Below are 21,559 nucleotides of genomic sequence, written 5' to 3' on the forward strand. Positions count from 1 at the left end.
AATACGAATGAGATTTACTCTAGGAAATTATTTGGGTTAGATAGTATATGCTGACCAGCTAAGGAAAAACTCCAGTCCTTCAAATAATGCCTGGTTGTATCTTTCAGGAAGTGGAGCTCTTCCATAAAGTGACAGAGCAACATAACTGTAGAAAAAATTAGTTCTGGATAATTGAATGTGGCATACCTATTTTTCTCCAGTCCTCCTGTCCTTTATTCCTCACCTGGCATGCAGTTTATGCTACTGTTATTTTCAGATACTAAAAAGTATAAGTACGTTATTTTCCACTTTGGTATTTGAAAAATCCACACAAAGGGAAGAAATGGCTGGTAAGACAAATAGCCCCATAATGTTGTATGTGCAGAGTTTATGTAATAGAGCAATGAAAAAAATTCCCTCTAGTACCTGCTTTAACATACAAAAAATACTTCAGTGGAAAAAAAGAGTGCAGTGTGTTTTGCATTATTTTTTAGTTGTAACATACGGCTGCATTTATTTTTTTTCTCCTAAATACTTTTATGTACGTAGCCACCCACAAGGAAAGAGTAATTGTAAAATCACTTTTTCACTGGAAAGACTGCTGGTTTATATTTTTAATTAGACTATAATTGGGGTCTTAGAGTGGCAGAAAACTAGGTCTGAATGTTGCAGCAGGCTTCTTAGATTTCAGTAGTACAAATGGTCTCAATTGTTCCTCCTACTGAAATATCTATGGACATGTACAGATAATAGAGTTTTTGTCCAGGATTGTATACTAAAATGTTTTGGTGGGTCTGATACTGAGTTCTGTTAATAAATCCAATTTTGAAATGTGCCCCAAAGTTTTTAGCTTTCAGTATAGATAATACTTTAATGTTTATAGTGAAAACTGTTACTTTTAAACTAGCAAGTTCCAAAAAGCCGCTTAGTTAATTAGCTCATGTCCTTCTGATGAACTTTGCACAATGGAACCCTTGTACTATATGCTTGTTGAAGCTGGTCTGAGAAATCACCTTAGCTCTCAATTTTCATTACTGATTGACTGAAACTCCTGTCCTGATAAAATCTGTGAAACTGTGATGATGCCTGGCAAATTTCTTGAGCAGAACTTAGCATGCTGTACAGGCACGAGGGAATAATTCATGGTGTTATGACAACAGGAGCTGGAAAGAGAACAGATTCTTGCCTTGACATCAGTGTGACTGGCTTTCATTATCTTGGTATCCCATCTGGAAGCCTAACAGTTAATGAGGCCATACAGTGAGATATCAGTCTATTGAAGAAAGAGGCTGTGCTGTTTTCTATTTATTTGTGTGTGTGTGTATCAGAGGTCAGTTTGTCTTTAAACTGTGACAGACTGAAATTTGTTGCTAACAATTGCTTGGAGCTATACTGGGACCAGATCTCTTTCATCAAATATTATTTTTGCATGTATAAAGGAGAGTAGTGTGTGCGTGTGTGTTTTAAAGGAAAAGAAAGACTTTGAACTAAGTTTTATATACATCAATAGCTTTCCTGCCTACCTCCATCTTTACTTTCAATTTTGCAATTTTTAATATGAATTGGAATTTACAGTAGCGACAATAAAACCAGAATCCCCTTTTTATCTGTTTCTATAGGTTTTTACCGAGCAGAAAGACACCTTGGTAGAATTAAAGTAGAGGGTTCTGGATGCTCTCTCTTCAAAGTGCGAAGTGTACAGCTCAGATGATGTTTCCTGTCTTTTTCTCTTCTCCCCCAGCCCTTTGCCACTTGGAGAAGTGTTGGTGATGAATGCTTTGGAATTACAGTATGGCCATAAGCCCTCTGTTTATGAGGTTTGACAGAGCAGATTTTGTGACTGTCACACAGTACTACATGGAAAAGGATGTGGATCATCCTTTGGAGCAGCTCTTGCCCTGTAAAGTCCTGCTTGCTCTTGCCAGCAGGTACTGGACTCCCCTTGCTAAAAGCAGCTTAGCATCTTAAAGTGGCTTTACTTTTCAGTACCTTCAGCTTACCTAGGAGAATCTTCTTGCCCAATTTCAGTCTTCAACTCCAGGGATCTTTAACTTTGTGCATCTTGAGAAGCTGTGTCTCCACTCAGCAGCAGTTCCATCACGTGCTGTTGGAAAAGCAGGCTGGTCCTGGGCACCCACCTGCTGCATTCCCCAGGGTGTTGTAAGGTCTGAGTGGAAAGCTGGTGTCTCCTGTTGTATCATCCTGATATTTCTTTGCAATGTGTTTGGGATCCTTCTCTGTGGTGCCAAACCTGGGGCAGATCTCTCTTGGCAGTCTGCAGTTGCCACGCTGCCAATAAGTCATTTGTCTTCAGCAGGGACCTTCCAGATTGAGAGAAGATGGTGGGTGAGTCCTCTGCAGGCTCTGTGAATACTGAGGGGAGTAGTGGGGTGAGTTTTGCCATAAATGTTAAGATTACGAAGCGGGGATGTGACTGCTTTAAATACTGAATTGTCAATTTCAACTCCTTGTTCCTAGTAACAGGGGATTTCCAGTGGTAGGCTTTGAGGTTGGAGTGAACAAAAGGTCAGAAGAGGACACTGGGGGGAGGGAACTTTCTGCAGAAGATTGGAATGTGTTGGCATGTTATCTAATATACTTGATGACATCTCTTCTCTTGGAGCTGGCCTATTATTGACAGTGGTGCTTCGATGTGGGTGCCGGGGCAGTGCTGCTTTCAGGTGCTTTCTCGTTGTTTTTGTTTAAGATAATTGAGCTAAGGAGCAGTAGGCAGGTGAGACCTCAGCTACAAAAGCAAAAGCCCAGGTTGGCCCCTCCAAACAAAGGCAGCATCTGCTGTTAATCCTGGTCTCCTGAGTTTATTTTTTGGTCCCTGTGGAGAGCTGGGATTGTAGAGTCAATTGAGGTTTGAGGTGGGCTGCTGGTTACCTCTCGCATAATTGCCTTGCTACCTGCAGAAGCAGCTCTGCTATCACAGACAACAGCTAAGCAGCTTGAGCTAGGACAGATGCATTCATGGATCTGTGCCATGACAACATCCAGGTGAGGTGCAGTCATGAGACAGAGAGATGTTACATCTGCTTGGGTTCTAGCTGAGGGAACAGCAGTGAGATGTGCTAGGAAGGACTGGACAGTTTTTAGGTTCTTCTTGAAGATCTGTTAGAGGATTCTCCATGAGGATGCCTTCCTTGAGGTTTGTCCTGTCCGGCAGAATCATTGCAGGAGGCTGAGAAAAGATACCAATGTTCGAAGGCAAATACATGGTGGAGGTTGTAGCAGCTGGACCATGCTCCTCCAGGAGCAGAGGAGAACAGTAAGTGTCCGAGGCAAGTGAGTGAAGATAATAATCCTCTGCTTTCTTATCACTGAAACCTCTATACGATGAGGAGCCAGGCTCTACTGCACTGATCCTGAACCTGGCTGGATGTTCTGCTCAGCTCTCTGGCTTTCTCCCAGAGCACAAAGGTGGATTTTGAAGACTGACAGCACTGAGGATAGGAGCATAGCAAGAAAATATTTACAGTGGTCCTAGGACACACTGACGTGAATACAGTGACTAGAAATAACAAGAGATAAGATTTAATTAAAATCCTACATAGCACTCAGATTTACCTGCAGTAAGCTTTGTGAGGTTGGTTCCTCTGCCCTTAGGGAAGGGATGGTTGTATGCTTACTTTGGATTTACTTTGATCTTGCTTTTGTTTTGCTTTTCTCATAGTCTTCGCTGTCTTAATACACTTTCCAGAGTTAATCTTCTTACGGGGTAACCATTAAGTTGTTGTCTGAGGCAAAAAAAATGAACTTAGAATCTGCCTCGAAAAAGGATGCAGTCAGGAAAGGATGCTTGGGCTCTTCCCAGAGGATCAGCAAGTGCTGCCCATTCCCTAAGTGCCAGGGTAAAGAGCCATTAGCTAGAGAGGAGAGGAAAGGAGCTCCTTGGCTGAAAGGCACTGAAGGAGCAGGCGCAGGCTTTACTTACAACTGTTTTTTTCCCCTCAAAGGATTCACCGGTAGCCTGGCTGTTAGCTTTGAAATCAGCAGCATCTGCTCAGTTATGCTATTGCTGAACTTTTCTTTAGGCTTCTATCCTATGTATTCTGTTGGATGCAGCTGTCTGCAGGCCTCCTAGCCCGAAAGGAGAATTTAGTACGTGGTGTAGATGAAAGACAACGTTTTAAATATCATAGCACTCTTTTTTTCCCTTTGATTTGTGAAAAGCAAATGATGTCAAAGCTGAAACAAGAAAAGAAAAGACTAGTTAGCAAAATGTAGAGTTTACGGAAATCTTTAACTATTGGATGACTTGTTGCAGAAGTTGATCACATTGATTCAGCTTGCACATGTCTGTGACAGACAGAACATGGTGAACTAAACTCCTCTGCATCCGCATTACTGGCAGTTACAGCTTGTGGCCTAGGGAAAGGAGTATTAATAGTGCCAGTGTTTCTGGTAGTGCAGAGTCAGGAATGGTCTGGTAATGTTGTGTATGGACATCAGAACTGTGATGTCCCTGCTGTGTTGTTAGTATGTGGGCTAGTGTCAAATGAAGCTTCTTTGCACCATGCTTGAAAACCATCAGGGTCTTGTTCACTGTGTTCTGATGTCTTTGGATTTTTCTGCTTCTCTGTCATGGATTCTTTGTGTTTTTTTTCTACAGGTGAAACCTGGGAAAACAGTGAGATGCAACACAATGAGAAAGTAACTCTTCTGATAAAGCACAGTGTTGTCCACTTTAATTCATTTTAAACTTAAGCAGACCACTCAGCTCCCTTTCTATGGTCATGTGCATTGAACACTTTTTATGGTGGATCCACAGATAGTTATTCCTTCCGGTAGGACAGAAGTATAGACACTTTCTCTGAGGCACATTGTAACAACCAGAAAGATCAACACGATGGGATGGTGATGCAGAAGGTATAATGACAAAGAGACTAGTCTGATGAAAAGGTGTTAGAAAGTAAAAGTGCTCACCTGTCTGTGAAGATCTAGGCTTGTAAAGGAAACTCCACAAGTGAGGGATCTCTGACCAGAGATCCTTCCACAGTGACAGTCAGCCCTTAAATGAAGTCTAAGAGAGGTGCAGCCAGGCTCCACCCCTTCTGGTCACACAGGTGAACTGGTGAACTGCCTTCACCTGTGCTCCCAGGACTGACTCAGTCCTTTCCCCAGGTGCTCAATCAGTGATTCAGGCTGTGACTCAGCAGTTACCATACACACATTCAGTCTTGAATTTATCTTACACTGTTATTTCAAGACATTGAGATCTACTGATGATCACCAAAATAAGATAAACCTTTTGCCAATCAGGTCTCCAGCTGAACTTATAGGATAAAAGCTACAACAACAGGATATTTAATGATTGCTACTGGGAGGCCTTTGGGAGCAGAAGAGAAAGTAGGCTTTTATTCCCTTTTTAATGCCAGTTGGTAAACATGCTGTGTTGCAGATTTACAACTGGAAAAAAGAGGGGAACTCCAAAAGAAGCTTCCCTTTCCTCCTCCAGCACGTGTAGGAAGCTTGTCCTGTAGCTAAACAAAAGGCTAAACAAAATCTGTTGGCAGTACTAAGGATGCAGACAGCTCTATATGGTTAGCAGTGTATTATTAATGAAAACTGAAGTTAGATCATTTGCATGAACTGTCTCCTTTCTGCTATGAGAGCGATGACTTCAATCGTTGCTCTGCATTACATTTAGATTGCAAAAGAGACTGGTTCAGCATCCTGAGTGTCTTTCAGAAGTTGCCGTGTCCCTGACTCAGACTGCTCTGACAATAAATAGCTTCAATAGAGGACAATGAATTTTGATTTTGCTATTTTATCATGGTGCTTTATTCAGGATTGCTTGATATTTTGGCAATTTATAAAGATAAATAAGAAAGATGAGGTGTATTCCATTTCATTGTATTTGTATTGGCAAAACACTTCTTGAGGTAGCAGTGTGGAGAAGTGATTTGCCTTCTTTTTTTATGAGGTGTTGGCTGCAGCTAATGTACTGGCTATTTTCAGCTAGATAGGTGAACAGAGGCAGCAGGACTTACGGACAATTTCTTTTCTGTATTTCAATTACCTTGATCTGGTCTGCAACAGAGTCTAGTTAAAGCAGGTGCTTCTGGTGGATTACCCTACTGGGGAAAGGTAAGGGGGGGATGTACACATGTATATTTTAACTGCTTGCGCTAGTCTGATTGGACACTGGCATCTTGCTGCAGCTGTGAGCTTGACTGTTCCAGATCCAGGAGGTGGAGGAGTTTGTACTACCTCGCAAAAAAAGGGACAGGAGTGCTGAGAGTACACCTTGAAAATTAGGCTTAGATAATAAATAATAAATTTAAAATGATTGTCTTTGTGCCTTAGATCGTTAAAGCAACTGTGGATAGAAAGCATCATGTTTATATTAATGCTTCTGCCGTCTTACATGCATGCTAGCCAACTTATACATCTTATGTACTCAATGCACATAAGCCTTTCCAATATGTTTATGTCTCTTAGCCATTTCCTAGTTTTAATTGGTGTTGTCTGAACTCCTGCCAGCCTGCAAAACAGCCTTTTGTCAAAGAAAGGAGCTGTGTGGCTGTGACAGCTGAATCCTGCCAGCAGCATCAGGTGAGGGCCTGCACAGAGGAATCCCAAACTGACTACCTCCTCTTTGTAGCTGGTGGCATCCCACACTCCTGTCTGAGTTTATTGGAGCTCTGCCTGCACTTACAAGGGTTGCCAGTGTAATTATGCCATACTGGCAATTCTGCATTGCAGACCAAAGCCTACCCAGCCTGCAGCCATCTAACTGGATGATCCATCCTGGTGAGAAGCAATCCTGCTTCTGCTGCATGCTATGCACACAAAGAGATCCATACAGCTTTGGGGAAGCTCCTTGCTCAGATCTGTGTTATCCTTTGCTGCGTCAGCTACGCTTGTGCAGCAGTGAGAGCAAGTATCCATATCAGCCTAGTGGCACCTTTGGCAGCTACTGTAAGAATGTTAAATCTGTTCTGGCCCTGGTTTTAGTGCCCATATGTTCAGTTGCACTGTTTCTCTCCTGGCACAGCTAACAATGTCTGCTTGCCCTGTGAGATTTTACTAGTACTCCTTTTCCATCTCTTGGATTTCCAGTGCACCTACAGACAAAATTTTCAGTGCAGTTTTCAGCTTTCCAGTCAGATTCCAACTATGTTCCCACACATGGTCGTGTAGCTGCAGTGTCTGAGCCACAGGTGCTTCAGGAGAATGTTTATAAAAGCGTCCCCACATGATTAATGCATGGAAATAGTGGCTTTGCTTATGTTTAATATTTCTTAAACTGTGCTTGGGATGAGATCTCACTTGGCAGCATACCTTCAATTTTCACTTGGTTTATCTCTTTTGAGACTTTTCAAACCACATGGTGCCTGTATCCGGATCAAGGACTCACAGTCTGTTGCGAGGAGTAAGAGGCAAGGCACTTAGCTTGTTGCTGTGTGGGAAGCAGGGCACAACTCTCGTATCTCCTCAGTCCCCACTTACTCAAGGAGTATTTCCATTGAAGCAGGCTGTTGAAGAGAACAAGTTTTTCTCGGCCTTTGCAACACTTTGCAATTTGTTTTCATGGTGCTAAGATACAGCTTTGTCAGTTATCTTTTGATTCCTGTAGTCTTAATGATTTGAAAATACTTATTTGTATTTCAACTGAGAGGGCAGTTACCTGTGAATGAAAGCTATTTAGAAAAGTCAGGGCAGAGCCATTCTGAGCCCCTTTATTGCTGTAGGAAGCTGGGGGATGGTGTGCTGTTCCCAGTACTGGTACTACTTCTGTTCCTTGTCCTGTGAGAAGTCCTCTGGTCATGCTTTGTTGAAATGTCCTTGGCAGCTCTGAATGGGTGAAGCATGAGGACATTTTTAATGCTCAAGATGAAAAATAAAGGGAACATTTAAAGAAAATCTGTTTTTATCCAGGACCTTTTATTACTGAGCTGATGCAATAGCATAAACAAAATGAATAATATATAGGAGATGTTTACTGACCTGGTGCTATCTCCAGTTTCAAAGAGTTTGTATGTGGGGACAAAAACCAACTCTGAATGAATATGGTCAGTTGGAATATTTAATCAGAGAGAGGCACAAAACCCTTCTTATTTGTTGTGGTGTGTGCAGTGCTTATTCAAATGGGTGTTTCCATATCAACAGGAAACCTATGCCAAAGCCAGCTCTAAAGTTGGCCTTGTTGAGAGAAATCTTCATGCCTTTCCTAGGGGAACTGATGGGATCCTACTGTTTGAAATGAAGTCCATTGATTAATGGTGAGAGCAATTCATTGCTTTTCCTGTTTGAACAACATCTCCTAATCTCCGGAGTCACAAGCAAAGATTGTTAATTTCTATGTCTGTCAGCCTGGATGACCTACTTTCACTCCATGGAGCTCAAATGAAAATAACTATTTTCCAGTATAGTTTGTTGCCACCTTTTTTAAAAGACAGGAAATGTTTCTAGGAAGTTTAGTTAACTGGAATTTCATTTACTTTGGCCTTTTGTCTTGATGCATAGAATAGTTTTGCTTGCGTAGTTTTTCCCTACAGTGTATCAGCAGAGCACGTTGCGTGCATTCCTTGGTGATGGAGTTCTGTACGTAGACAAAACACAGAGCATTAAAGGTATCCTTTTAGGTAAGCATTCATAGAAGACGCATATGTAGATGGATTCAGAAAAAAAGAGATAAAAATTCCTGGGGCATTTACTTTTTTTTTTTTTTTTTTTTTACACAGACTCTGTTAAATTATGTACCACTTCCCTCTTTTCCATTTATTTCCCCTGTAACTATGGAGTGGTTTGTTCCAGTGAGCCTTTGTTCACTTGACCTCATCTCTGCATGCTCTCAGGCAGTCTGTTGCTGCCTGGCAGACTGGAAGATTCCTCATGTTGCGCTTAGCTTTGATGTAACAGGAGTTTGAGGAACTGGATCCTTTTTCCCTGTGATCAGGGACCGTTAAGCCTTCATTTAGTTGTACAAAGCACTATGCATGCAATTAGGCTTTCTGTGGTAATCTGTATCATCAGTGCAGATTTTGAACGCTCAGATTTTGCTGTGCTTTGGGTGCAGGGAAGAGCTCCTCTTAGTGGAGTTGAGTGAGAGCTCCTACCTTGCACAGGGGAGGCAAATTAACTCTCACTGAGGTTATGGGAAGCAGCAGACTGGGGAATCCCAACCTCTGCCTGTACCAAGGCTGTGCCTTGCCTCTGACACCAACTGCAGACCTGGCTGGATCTCCTGCCACACCATGTGCCATGCAGGAATGGGAGCCTGTGGCAAAGTCATACCCTAACCTTCACATTGGTTCCTCCACTTCTTTTTGGCCCCAAATTGAACACTGGCTATTTTTAATACCACGATGCTGGATGGTATAGCAAATGTAGAAATGCTACATGGTTGAGTAAAAAAGACCAGCTTGGAATGGATTCTCTGGTGGAGGTGCTAAATATGACCTGGTTGTCTTCTGCCTGATAAAGTGCAACTCAGACAAGAAGAGAGAGACTTGTAAAATGATGAATGGCATAAAGAAGGTCTGAGCATTTCCTTCCTTGTATGGGAAATCCCTAGTAGCTCTGTTTTTTCCAGACTGGCGCTTGAAAAATGTGTCACCTTGGACTTTCAAACAGACACCCAGATATGGTAATTTTCATTTTTGCCAGATACAGTGTTCCCAATTTTTCACACCAGTGGAGTTTGCTTTGGTCATTCAGTTCCACTGATGACAGCAACTAAATTATGCTAATTGGGAAGGACAATTTAAGCATGTGCTTCAGTCCCTTTATATTATGAAGTAAGTATCTGATTGTAACTTCCTTAAATGAAGTCAATGCATGGCCTTTTAGTTCTGAGTTAGTTTTATTGTTATTTTAAGGATGAGATGAGGTTTATTAGATTTCTGCTGTACCTGTGCAATGAAATTAGATATGAATAATGTTTTTTTTTATTTTTCCTTCTTGCCGTTAGGATTTTTGAGGCTGCCCTGGTGCAAACTCAGCAGCTTCTATCAAGTGAATGTAATGGTGGTGCCCCATAAAGGCAGCTGCTCTCCCACAGAGCAGAAAAGCTCAAACAAATTGTGGCCTCTGCTTTACTAACAAATTCTCCTTCGCTCCTTTCGTTTAGAGCTGATTTTTCAAACAAGGCCTATCTGCGAAAGCTGTATGTGGTAGTAAAATAGCTATTAGGTGACACACGAATATATTTTTGTGAGTGTACTGTGTCCCACATCAATTAATCAACAATACTCCCTCCATGCAACTGACATTTAAATCCAAGTAATGCTAACAGATAAGTCGCTAAAGTCAACAACAGGCATTGATCACCATGCCCAATGCACCAAGGTGTCCTATGCAAATACGGAGTTAGTTATAGGCACCATATGGCATGCTGCAGAACGCAGTCCCCAGAGAGCAATTTATTTTAAGCTTTCACACTTTGGTAACCTCAGCTTGGAAAGGAACTGTTCCTGAGCAGGTGGTGTGCTTTACCTTAACTTTAGCTTACAGAGACGGAGATTTCTGTTCAGTAACTCTTCCTTAGGCTAGGGGTGATCAAATACAAAACATTTGTGCAGACAGATTCTGCAAAGATTAGTACCTACACGTTTCAGGCTGTTTTGTAAAGACTGGAACATCATTACAGTAATGTAAGTACCTAAAAGGCTTCTGTAGTTATAATTTTAATGCTGCTTCATGGTGGCTTTTATTTGTTGTTGTTGTTCATTTTGTTTTTGTGATGCTTAAGCTAATGACTCATTTAATGGAGTTTCCACTTGCCTTGGGTATTTTCTTTGCCATGGACATGCCTACAAACAACTTTGCAGAGTGTGTCAGGGGTCATGGACAGGTGCCATGTGTTTGTTTGGCCAAGCACTGCTTTTCACTTTTTCACCTCGTTTCTAGGCAGCTTGGTTGTGCTAGGAGCTCCCAAACAAAGCAAAGAGACTTTCCACACTTGACAAAGTATGTGATCCTGTTGAGTGATTTAGAAAAATAAGTCTACTTGGCTTCTTAATTTGTTTCTGAAAATCTTGCAAAGAAGACCAGGGGTATGTAACTCACCTGGGCTCCCTTTTGCCCCTGCTGACTGCAGTTGCTCCTGACTGCCTTCCCTGCATGTGAGCTGTCCTCTTGCATGTCCTCCACGCTTGCATTTCAGACTGGAAACAGCAGCAGTTTGGAGCTGCTTCATGAGCTGTGCAGCAGTCTGTTCTGCAGGGAAAGCAACATTTGTGAGAAGACAAGGCAGATAGGTATACAGTACAATAAAATGACCAAGAGTAAATGAACAGATGCAATAAAAGCAGTGTGTACTTACTAATTGCTTTAATTTCCGATAAATCTCAAGTGATGCTGATAATAACATATTGTTAAAACATATTTAGAGAAATAGTGATTTTTCAGGTTGCTCTGCCCTTTTGCAGCTACAGCACTGAAGGTTTTTTGTCTTTAACAAACAGCATTAGTGGTCATCTTAGAACAGTGCTCAATTTAGCAGAGTGCTGGGAAAGTGAACATAGTGCTCCAAGCTGCCAGGCCTTGCTCCTGCTCCTCTCTGGCGCTACTGAGACTTAGATCTTCCCTGAAGCTTCTTGGTTCAAATGGTTCAAAATGGATATTAAGTGCTGACTGCACCATTCCCATCACCTACCTGATAAATCATTTAAGTAAGTGTTGAGTGGTACTGCAAAACTCTTCTGGAACAAAAACCTCTGTAATGATCTCTCCTCAAATTAGTCATCCTGTTGTGATGTGCTGGACAGAGAGGCTGAAGGTGCTGATACCTTGGAAGCTGAGCAGGCACAGGTCTTGAGATCCTTCTTGTCATTTCTGTCCAGAAAGGTGCCTGGGTTTGAGTAAACTCTGTCTTTGTTTAGGAAAACATGCAGCAGTGCAACTAGTCTATTAGCAAAGCTGAATGTGTGCTTTATTGTACAATCACCAGCTTCCCAGTACCTTTCATCTCCAAACCATTTTTCATACAGAAGCTGGTAGCACGTTCTTTAATATTTTCTCTGGTGGGAATCCTGACAGGAGCATGTAGGAGTTAAGATTGTTCCAGCAGTCTTCTTCCTGCTGAATTAGTAAATCATGCCTTGTCATGAGACTTTTTGCATTTTCCTACTTCTTTGTGTCATCTAGTAAAGCCCAGCACAAGGCTTCTTAGGGATTCATTGCCTAGCCTAATGTTACCCCCAATCTGTGTTCCTGGCAGTGCATCCGCCTGTACCATTTACTGCTAGCCAGGCAAGTAGCATCTCCAGAGATCACCCTGGGTGAGGGGCTTTTGAGGGAACCAGCTAAAGGCAGGATTTTCAGAGGCCTTCAACTTCAAATTAATTCTGCTGTTGCTGAAGCAGACAATTGCAAACAAAGCCATCTCGGAGCTGAGCACATTCAGAAATCCTGTGCTCCTGGCAAGTTCAGGCCAGGCTGAGGCCTCTGCTCAGATTCCAAGTGCCAGGATGATACCAGAAAAGAGCCAGGAGAGGCTGATATTTAAAATACTGCTGGTGCAGTGTTTGCCCATTATCAAATAAGCAGCTGATGACATTTTTCCACAACTGGACTTAATTAATATTTTGTCAACTAGGGGATGCATGTTGCAGCACACTGTGAGCTTGCTCATGCCCACTGTGGCACAATTATAGTATGTAGGTGCAGAGATGAGCATGACCTTCAGGCTGTAAGCAACTATTTTTAGTGTAAAGTTATAGCTATATTTTGAGAAGAGACACAAATGAGAGCACTCTGGCATCTAGCTGATGAGAGCAATGCCAGTCAGTAGATTACTTCTGGTGCTTAGACCTAATCCTGAGAGTTAGACCTCACATAACATTTGGATGCTTTGAGAAGTATTGCTGGAAATGAATGAATCTTTCTAGGTCTTCATCCAAACTTTTAATTTTCTACAGTTTTGACCCTCACTGTTATACAGCAGGTGTTTTGATGCGTTTCTATAAGTGCTGTTTTCCTTACTGGTGGATTGACCTCATGTCAGCTCCTCTGGGGCTGCTCCCAGGCTTGAGGCTTTCTTGTTGCTTGTGCAGGAAGTAGACAGACCATAGAAGCCTGCTTTAATACTCTCACAGGTTGTAAGGGAGCAGAAATTCTTTTTGGTCTCCCCTGTCAAGGCAGAAAACATGTCTTCATTGTATTTTATTCGATCTTGTTTGCTTGTTGGAATATCCACACGTGATAACTCCCTAATGTAGGGGCTGGGAATGTCAGCTATTTTATGTTCAGCTTTATTTTGATAGAGAAAGGAAAAGATCTGTAGTGTCAGAGAGCTTTTTTCTCCGATTATGGCTGCACATGTATTCTAGTGGAGGGACTAGAGTCGGTGTCTCCAGATCAAATAGACTGAACTTATTTCCACTATGCACTGACAAGATGCTTTAGGTGACCTAGTGTTGATGGTGATTTTGTCATCTAGGGTAAGCATGTTGGAAGACATGGGAGTCACAGTTAACATTGGGCTTGCTAGGACAGAAGAGTTAAACTCTAAATATGATGAAAAATGTATTCCCATGTGCTTTTCTTATTACCCAGGCAGCAAAATTAGATAGGAAGTTCTATTAAATAATTTTTTAACGTGATATACTGTAGTTAATATATAGGTCACTCTGAAAGTAAGCCTCCTGTTTATTTCCATGGAAATGATAGCAACAACAAAGAGCACAATAAGACTGTCTGATAGAGCAAATTCTCAGCTACAAAACACTACTATTCAACGTAATCAGCACCATCAGCTATGCATTTTTGCCAGTGATGAACAAGAGCCTGTAAGCTGTGCACCAGGGGAGATGACCCACTGTTGCTGTCCTCACTGCTGAAATGCACCACCCACTGCCTCACGGTGCTCACATCCACAAGTTGATCTTCATCAATGTTCAGCAAGTGTCAATGAATGTTAATGGATGCCATTTTTTCTACAGTGAGGAATTCAGTGACACACCTTTACTCCATACACACTTCCATGTAGATGCCATTCTGTCAGACTGCCTCTCTGCTGCCATCTCTTAAATGGCAACAGAAGTATAAGGGAATATTGATGGGAAGGTGCAACCCCTAGTGCCATACCACCAAATCCACCTCTAATGTTGTGAGCCAACATAATAAAATAGGAGGCATTGCTTTTGGATTTTTTGCTTTGATATACAACCTCTTGTTTTGATTTGGAAAAAATAAAAATATGATGCTTTTTTTTTTTTTTTTTTTTTTTTTTTTTTTTTTTAGGACATAGATGTTGAGTATGACAAAGTTACAAAACTTGAAAAAGAGCAGTGCAATTGCACTGGTTGTCTATTTATGGTGCTTTCACCAGCTCCTTTTGTCATGTTTCTGACACTTCTGTTGTTGTTAATGGAGAATTTGGCAAAGATAATTTGGTGGATAAATAGAATTTTCTGTTACTTTAATATGTGTGAGGAAGAGAGTGAAAGAAGACTAGAAAAAGTAACTCCCAAAAACTGGGAGTCACGAAGGCAGGAAGAGAAGGAAAGGAGAAAGAAAAGAAGAGAAAAGAAAAGAGAAAAGGCCAAGTTAACTTGGGCTTGCGTTACTGAGGACAAAGGAACAGTCAAAAATTATTGAAAAATAAAAGAATAATACTAGAAAAGCATCATGGGAAGCACAAGTTGAAATAATCTGAATAAAACAGATCAATAGGGTGATTGGAAAGTAATTTTGGTCTCGCAATTCAATTTATTCTGCAACAAAATAGTTATTGAAATGTGTGAGTTCATCATATACTATCTTCTCTAATTACCAGCTTGTATTTCTGAAGAATGTGTTTTTCCTGTGATGATTTTTATCTTTTATTCTGCTTATTCCTTCCCATCCTTTATAAAGAGTAATATGAGCCTCTGAGGATAAACCATTAATCAGAGTAAGCCTACTAGCAGGTTTTGTTCCTTTCTATGCCTTGAACAAAGCAGGTAGAGATCTTAAGTCTTTTATTCTTGTACTGCATGCGTTACACAGGGCCTTGCTCTCAGAAAAGCACCGTGTTGCTCTCATATTTTATCCTAGCCCAGAAATGAAAGGGAAAAAAGTACCATGTTTCAAAGAATCAGCAAGTCACTCTGTCTGTACTTTCAAACATTGCTCTCCCAGAAAAATGAGACGACATCAGGAAAAGCTTCTATTGAGGTTGGTGAAGGCTGTTTAGAAGCATCTTGCTTTGATGGCCTGGGCGAGGGGGTGAATCTCTACTGCTCTCCAACATGCTGCCTAGAGAAGGTGGGCTGAGGAACAGCATCCTTCCCAGCTGCTGGGCCTTGGAGCTTTCTCCTGGAAGCCTTTGTTCAGGTGTACGTCCAAGGTGGCAGATGTTGCGGTTACTTAGAGAGGACACTTGCTTTTTCACCCCATAGACAATTCCTTGTACAGCAAGGTCTTGTCAAATTGTACAAAGAAGCTCTCAGTTGGTGACTACCAGGATTCCTTGTCAGATTTTACTAAGTGCATCCCTGAGTGAAAATTGTCTGAGCACTTTGTCATTTGCTCGTTCTTCTACGGGATATGTTATCTAGTGGTGAATAATTGACAGCATCAATTTAAAATTACAAGGATTCTGTTGGTGAATTACTATATGCCCTATTTTTTTCTTGCTTGTTTAAGGTTTTCTACTTTATAAATATTGAAACCACCACTCAGCATGTACTTTGGGGCTTATAAAGAGTTGTGAAGCCAAACTGTGTTGTGAGAGCTGCTTGCTGTGAATCGTAGGTGGCTCTGCTGAAGTGGATTTCTGTACTTCACCAGTGGGTCACACTGATTTTCCAACAGCTCATGCAGTGGTATGTGTGTACTCCAGATATTAACTCTGCTTTTATTTCTGAGCAAGGCTTTTAAAAACTCTCTCTGATAGAAAGATATTATGAGACAGAGAAAAGAGTGACATCAAGTTTGTAGTTGCTGTGGCAGGATAAAATAACAGCTCCAGTAACTTGATCATGAAACAGTGAGTGTTCGGTTAATGGGCATGAGAGGTCTTTTAGTTGCATGGTGACTCCTAGTTTTTCATCATCCTTTCAGTGTTTGGAGTCTATATACATTTGAGTTTTGTGAGTGCAATAATCCACCTTCTCATTTCTCTCACGTCTAACCTGGCTCCTCCGTCCAGGCCTGATGCTTTTCTTTTTTTCTGAATTTCCCTCTTTTTCGCTCTGATTTCCCTCTTCTCTGTGGATGCCCTTTCTCACTTTGTTTCTACCCAAGGCTTTTGCTTCCTTCCAGCTCTTCTGGAGATGTGGGATGTAGCATCTGTCCTGCATCTCACCTTACAAGGATAAAAAAAGGAGTTGCTCCTGGTCAGAGTTCTCTAACAACAGTGCATTCTCCTTTGTATCCCTTCTGACCACAGAAACCTGTGGTGAGGGCTGCAGGCTCGGGTGATGTGGGAAATAGTAACAAGCCAGTTTCTCACCTAGACATTGACTGAGGTTGTTAGTGTTGTTTCAAAACCAGCATACTTGCTCCTTTTGCCCAGTGACTCCTCGTGTGCTGGCCTGCACCAGCAATGGGAGCAGCGGTTTTCGGAAACCTATAGGGCAGAAGCCACAGACATAGGAAACTTGCTTCTAAAAGCCTGCTCTAAGTTAAGTCTTTCACTTGGAACTTGAAAAGACTTGTATGCAATAAAATGCATGTGCCCGGCTCCTGGCATGGTCAGCTGGAATGATGTCCACCCTTCAGGCTTTGTTCTTGTCAGGCCAGTCATTTCTGTAGCAGCAGCTGCAGAGCCTGAAATTGCACTTTCACTTGTGGAAAGTGCATGCCCTCTGCCCAGATGACCAGGCAACAAGTTGATGCAGTGCTTCTTCCTGAAACTCTGCCCACATCTACTCATCTTTCTCAGTGCTGCACACCTTTTTCTGCCCAAACTAATACTATCCATAAACAACCTTCAGGATATTCTCAGTGTTGGCTTGGCTACAAGCACCTGTAGCAGGATTGTTCTTCTGGTAATGATTTTCATAGCAGAAATATTCAGCTTTTAAAAAGTGGCATGAATGCAAGTATGGCCATCTGCTTCTCTGGCCTGGCTTCTACTTTATATTTATGATGGGGAGAGGGCTACCATTAGTAGACCAAATGAGGATGACACACATAAATAGGTTTGGGTCCTATGACCAATGTGGAAACATGGCTGAACTTTCAATAAATTTCATTGCACGTTTCTATCTGCATGCCTAACAAGCCTTCATTTTATTTTATTTTATTTTATTTTCTCTTCTACTAATGCAGTTGAAGAATAAATTCATGAAGAAATTACCCCGCGATGCTGAGGCCTCCAATGTGCTGGTTGGGGAGGTAGACTTCCTGGACAGTCCCTTCATTGCCTTCGTCCGGCTGCAGCAGGCAGTTATGTTGGGTGCTCTGACAGAAGTCCCCGTCCCTACCCGGTAAGAGAATCCTGCCCCTAGCATGGAAACAAATTGGAAACTACAGTTGCACTTTCTGAAATAATAGCTCCAGGCTGAATGATGACTTTCTCCATTGGTTTCTATCACGTGACTTGTATATAGTATTATATTTTTTCAGGATTATTGTTTTTAAAAGCAACAAAAACTTGCTTTGGTTGTTAATCATTTCTGAGTTCAAAATTTAGTTGTATAATGTAAGTTGTGTGCACAAACACCAAACAGTCACCTTAACAACTTGATGGTGAAGGTCTCTATCAATGTGACATATGACAGTTGGATATTTTTCTACCCCTCATGATTCCTACCACGTGCACATGTTGTGCATACCTGAAATTCCCTTTGCCTGTTTTTGCAATGCATATTTTTCTTTGTAAAAATTCATATTAGATGAAGGATTCAATTCTGGCCCTGCTGGAGGGGGACAGAAAAAGTGTCAGATAAACTAGGGGATAAAATTATCACTGTGATCATCACAACAGATGTTCCTTTGTATTTCACAATGGCTCAGAAAAATGTCATGCAAATATCTTATTTATTGTGACTCACATTGCAAATTAACCTGCAGTCTCACAAATATGAATATATCTTATCTCACGTTCTTATGTGTTTGAATTAAATGCATATGCTTATTATATAGGCGCACACCAGGTAGGAACTATAAAACTGATTAGCATTAAAAGGTAATAGAATGAACTAAGAATGAACTGAAGGGGTATTTCAGGGAGAAGGACAACAGGCTGAACTGAACAGACTGCAGGTGTTTTGCAGTGTCTATTTCAACCCTGCGCTGGTCTCTATGGTGCCTTGTTACTTGGAAGCATTGTGTGGACCCTGTTACTGCTGTGCACCTGGGCTCCGCTGCACTTTTGTTATCAACTTATAAAGGATTTGCTTTACATTTTACTTGTAATTACGAGGCTCGCATTGCACCTTCCATATCACTAATATGCAAATGTATATTTTATATGAGTGGTTTCAAATGCTTTTAAAACAGAGCTAAAGTTCTATTTTGAATAGTGTCTAGAGGGCTAGAGGCCATATTGAGTAATGCTTCATGAGAAGGGACATGTTACTACTACAGAAGTACATCACTGGTGCCTCACTAATACTGACTTGAATCACAGCTGTTGTAATGGAATGAAAGTTACATGGTTGTTAGAATCCGAACCTTGTTTTCATATAGATAGGAGAGAATTGGTGTAGTTTTGGTCTTTGTTTAACTGCCTTGTCTTGGAGTCTGTTTCAGCAGCTCTGTGGAATAACCACATCAACATCTGTTTGCTCACAGTGGATGTTCTTTTGGGAGCATAGGGAAATGAAAATGGCTTAATTTTAAAAAAGGTAATTACTTACTTCTCAGTATTATGGAGCTCTGTATACATCGGTATTTCAACTTCTAAGTCTATCCCACTTGCTCCTTTTAAGTACTTCTCAAAATACTTTTCAGCAGAAGTAAAATCAGGAATTGTTTGTTTTGGTAGTGGGAGCCAGGAAGCTAGATCTAAGATTGCTGAATGACCTCATTATTCAATAGCATTAATCAAGACAAGATGTCCTTCCACGCCAACATTTTTTTTCCAGGAAATAGTATTATCCATTAGCTGTCCTCCAAACCAAATGTTAGCCCTAATCAAAGTAGGGAAGCTCATTAGATTGCTTTTGTGAGTAATGAAGAGGCATTTGCAGTGGCTACATCCTGTGAAATTCAATCAAGGAAATCCCATAAGGGCCCAGACTAGTTATGATGGAGTGTCTCCTTGCTCAGCCCTTAGTTTCAGCCATCCTACACAGTGGACATTTCTGTTGAAGATGTGTACTTAACCCACAGCGTCCACAAGATGCTGTAGCTGGAGCCTTGAGTATTCCTCCTTCCTCTCCCTAAAAGGCTTCTCTTTTTATTTAGCTAAATTACGAAATTCCTGGTAAAATTATCAAAACCATGCTATCAAAATTAGCCATGTGGAATGGGAGGGAGATTCTAAATAGTGAGTTAACATTTCAGTGCTCTGGGTTACTTCACAGGAGTGCTGTGACAGAGATACAGCGTTACCTGCATCTCTCTAGAATGCAGATTGCCTTTTGTGGGGCTCTACATAGCAGGCAGGAGTTCAGCACCCAGGTTTCAGAGCATAGCTTTAGGCATGCCAGTCTGCAGTGTGGAGGAGACATGATGTTAGCATGGCCATCTCTTCTTGCCACAGTGGGCCATGCAATGCACTGATATTCAGTTCATGTTTCTGGTGTGCTGTATTGAGAAATGTCATGCTTTTTAGCTACAGATGTACTGAATATTTCACAGGAGCCTGCAAAGTGCCCTGCCCTAAAGCCATGACAGTTGCAGGGCTTGTTGGATCAATGGCGGAAGGATCAGGAAGGCTTTCCTAAGGAACTGGAAGAAGTTGGGAAGGGCGACAGCATTTCAAGTAGAAACGCTTGTCATCCAACTTTCAGAATGCATGAAGTCATCTTAATGCTTTGCTTTTCATAGCACTAGCCTTGACAGGGTGTGCAGGGAGGGGGCAGCAGTAAGTGATAATAAAGCTGCAACTATTAGCTGGATATGTAAGAAACTAAGACAGTCTCCTGATGTACAAGCAAATGAGGCACCAAGCCCTGTGGAGCTAAAAGGCTCACTGTATCTACAGTCCCTGCTCTGATATGGTATATTCATATTAACTTAATACTATAGAACAAGAAAGCATTGCTTTGTGTGCTTAAGGTAGGTATTATTTACCATGTAAACTTCCACTTAATTAGATTTCTTATTTCCAGTATTTTTTTTTTCTCCACATATTCCTCAATTTGGATTTTTCTTCAAAGTCATAGAGTTTTGCATGTTTTGTAGAATTAAGATTTCCTGTGTAGAAATGGCTCTTCCCTTGTTAAGTAATTTTTTTGTATACAATTCCCTTCACACTTCCTTGCTAAGTATTTTAACTATATCCTTCACTTAAAAATAAATTCTTACTTAAAAGTAACCACCAAGACCTGATGAATTATCCAGGAAAGGTTTCTCTGCAGGGCATTTTATACAATCCTAGTAATAAAAATCATGGAATTTAATTTAGCGTAGAGAACTTCCTGCCTTTTTCTCTGTTGTATTTTCTTGTTACCAATCAGATCAAAAATCATTTATGGATTTTGATCTTCTGTCAATTTTAATTCCATGGTGCTGTGAACTTTTTATTTTGGTGAGCTCTCAGTTATTGTACTTTCCCCATTGCTTTGGTGTGGCTGCCTCACCTCCTGACGGTACACCAGATGTAGCTTTTTATTTTCATAAAAGGGATGTACAATTATGTGTTCAGGTCTGTTCCATTAATGTAATGATGATGAGGGCAATAGATAAAGAATGAGCAAGGGAAAGATTTTTTGGAGATAAGCTGCATAGACTTGCATAGTCTAATATGTAGTGCTGGGAAATTGCCTGTGTCTACAAGCCTAAAATGAAATGAATTAACTTGCCCACGGTTGCTTAAAAAGCATGTGGCAGAACCAGGAGTCAGATTATCCTCTTTGCCTTCTAGCTTATGCTTTTAACTACCAGGGCATCTTTTCTTTTGGTAGACAAGGATGAAACATCTGTCTTGTTCCTTAATTGCAGCACTGAAATGGTCTTCAGGGCTGTGTCCTTCAGCAGCTTTTCCAACAGAAGATCTTGTTTTGGAACATCTGAGCTCTGGCAACAAATAATACTTCTGTCTTGGATACCATGTAAGATGCTTGCAACTTGAAGGAGCACTTGTGTGAAAACTGAAGAAGGACATTTGACTTCCTTTCCTTACTGTAATCTTAAGGTGTGCCCCCTTCATTACACAGAGGTCTAAGCCTCAGACTTTGGTGGAGAAGACAATCATGAGATTGTTTCTGTCTGCCCTTGAGTCCATCAACATGCATCTCTATTGGGAATGCTGGGTGACTTGCAGGCATCTCACAAGGCAGAAAGACATTAATAAAAACATTTTCTATGGGATCTTAACTGAGTTTCCTTTGTGAAGGTGCTTTTAGCACTTCTGGAATTACAGTTCTTTCTTTCTTCATCCAGATGTGAGAAATGGACATGGGTGAGCAGTTGAATCTTGTTTTTCTTGTTCCTTCCTTGTGTGTGGCTGAGGGACTTTGTCTCCTGCACTGGTGGTCAGCTTGCTAAGAGGCCATAGCAAAGCTTTCTTGGCCTTTGGCCAGTT

The 21,559-nt window shown here is 41.2% G+C and overlaps 1 protein-coding gene across 4 annotated transcripts in view; it reads left to right on the forward strand.

Annotated features, from left to right (window-relative positions):
* SLC4A4 (solute carrier family 4 member 4) overlaps positions 1-21,559 on the forward strand; it is a 221,139-nt gene that overhangs the window by 143,563 nt on the left and 56,017 nt on the right. For all 4 annotated transcript variants that reach the window (XM_085222689.1, XM_085222693.1, XM_085222690.1 and 1 more), the window contains exon 8: positions 17,194-17,351. In XM_085222689.1, the coding sequence (XP_085078815.1) occupies positions 17,194-17,351 (158 nt within the window). The remainder of the gene's footprint in view (positions 1-17,193; positions 17,352-21,559) is intronic.

This window comes from Meleagris gallopavo, chromosome 4, assembly GCF_905368555.1.
Source record: "Meleagris gallopavo chromosome 4, MGAL_WU_HG_1.1, whole genome shotgun sequence".
Taxonomy (NCBI): domain Eukaryota; kingdom Metazoa; phylum Chordata; class Aves; order Galliformes; family Phasianidae; genus Meleagris; species Meleagris gallopavo.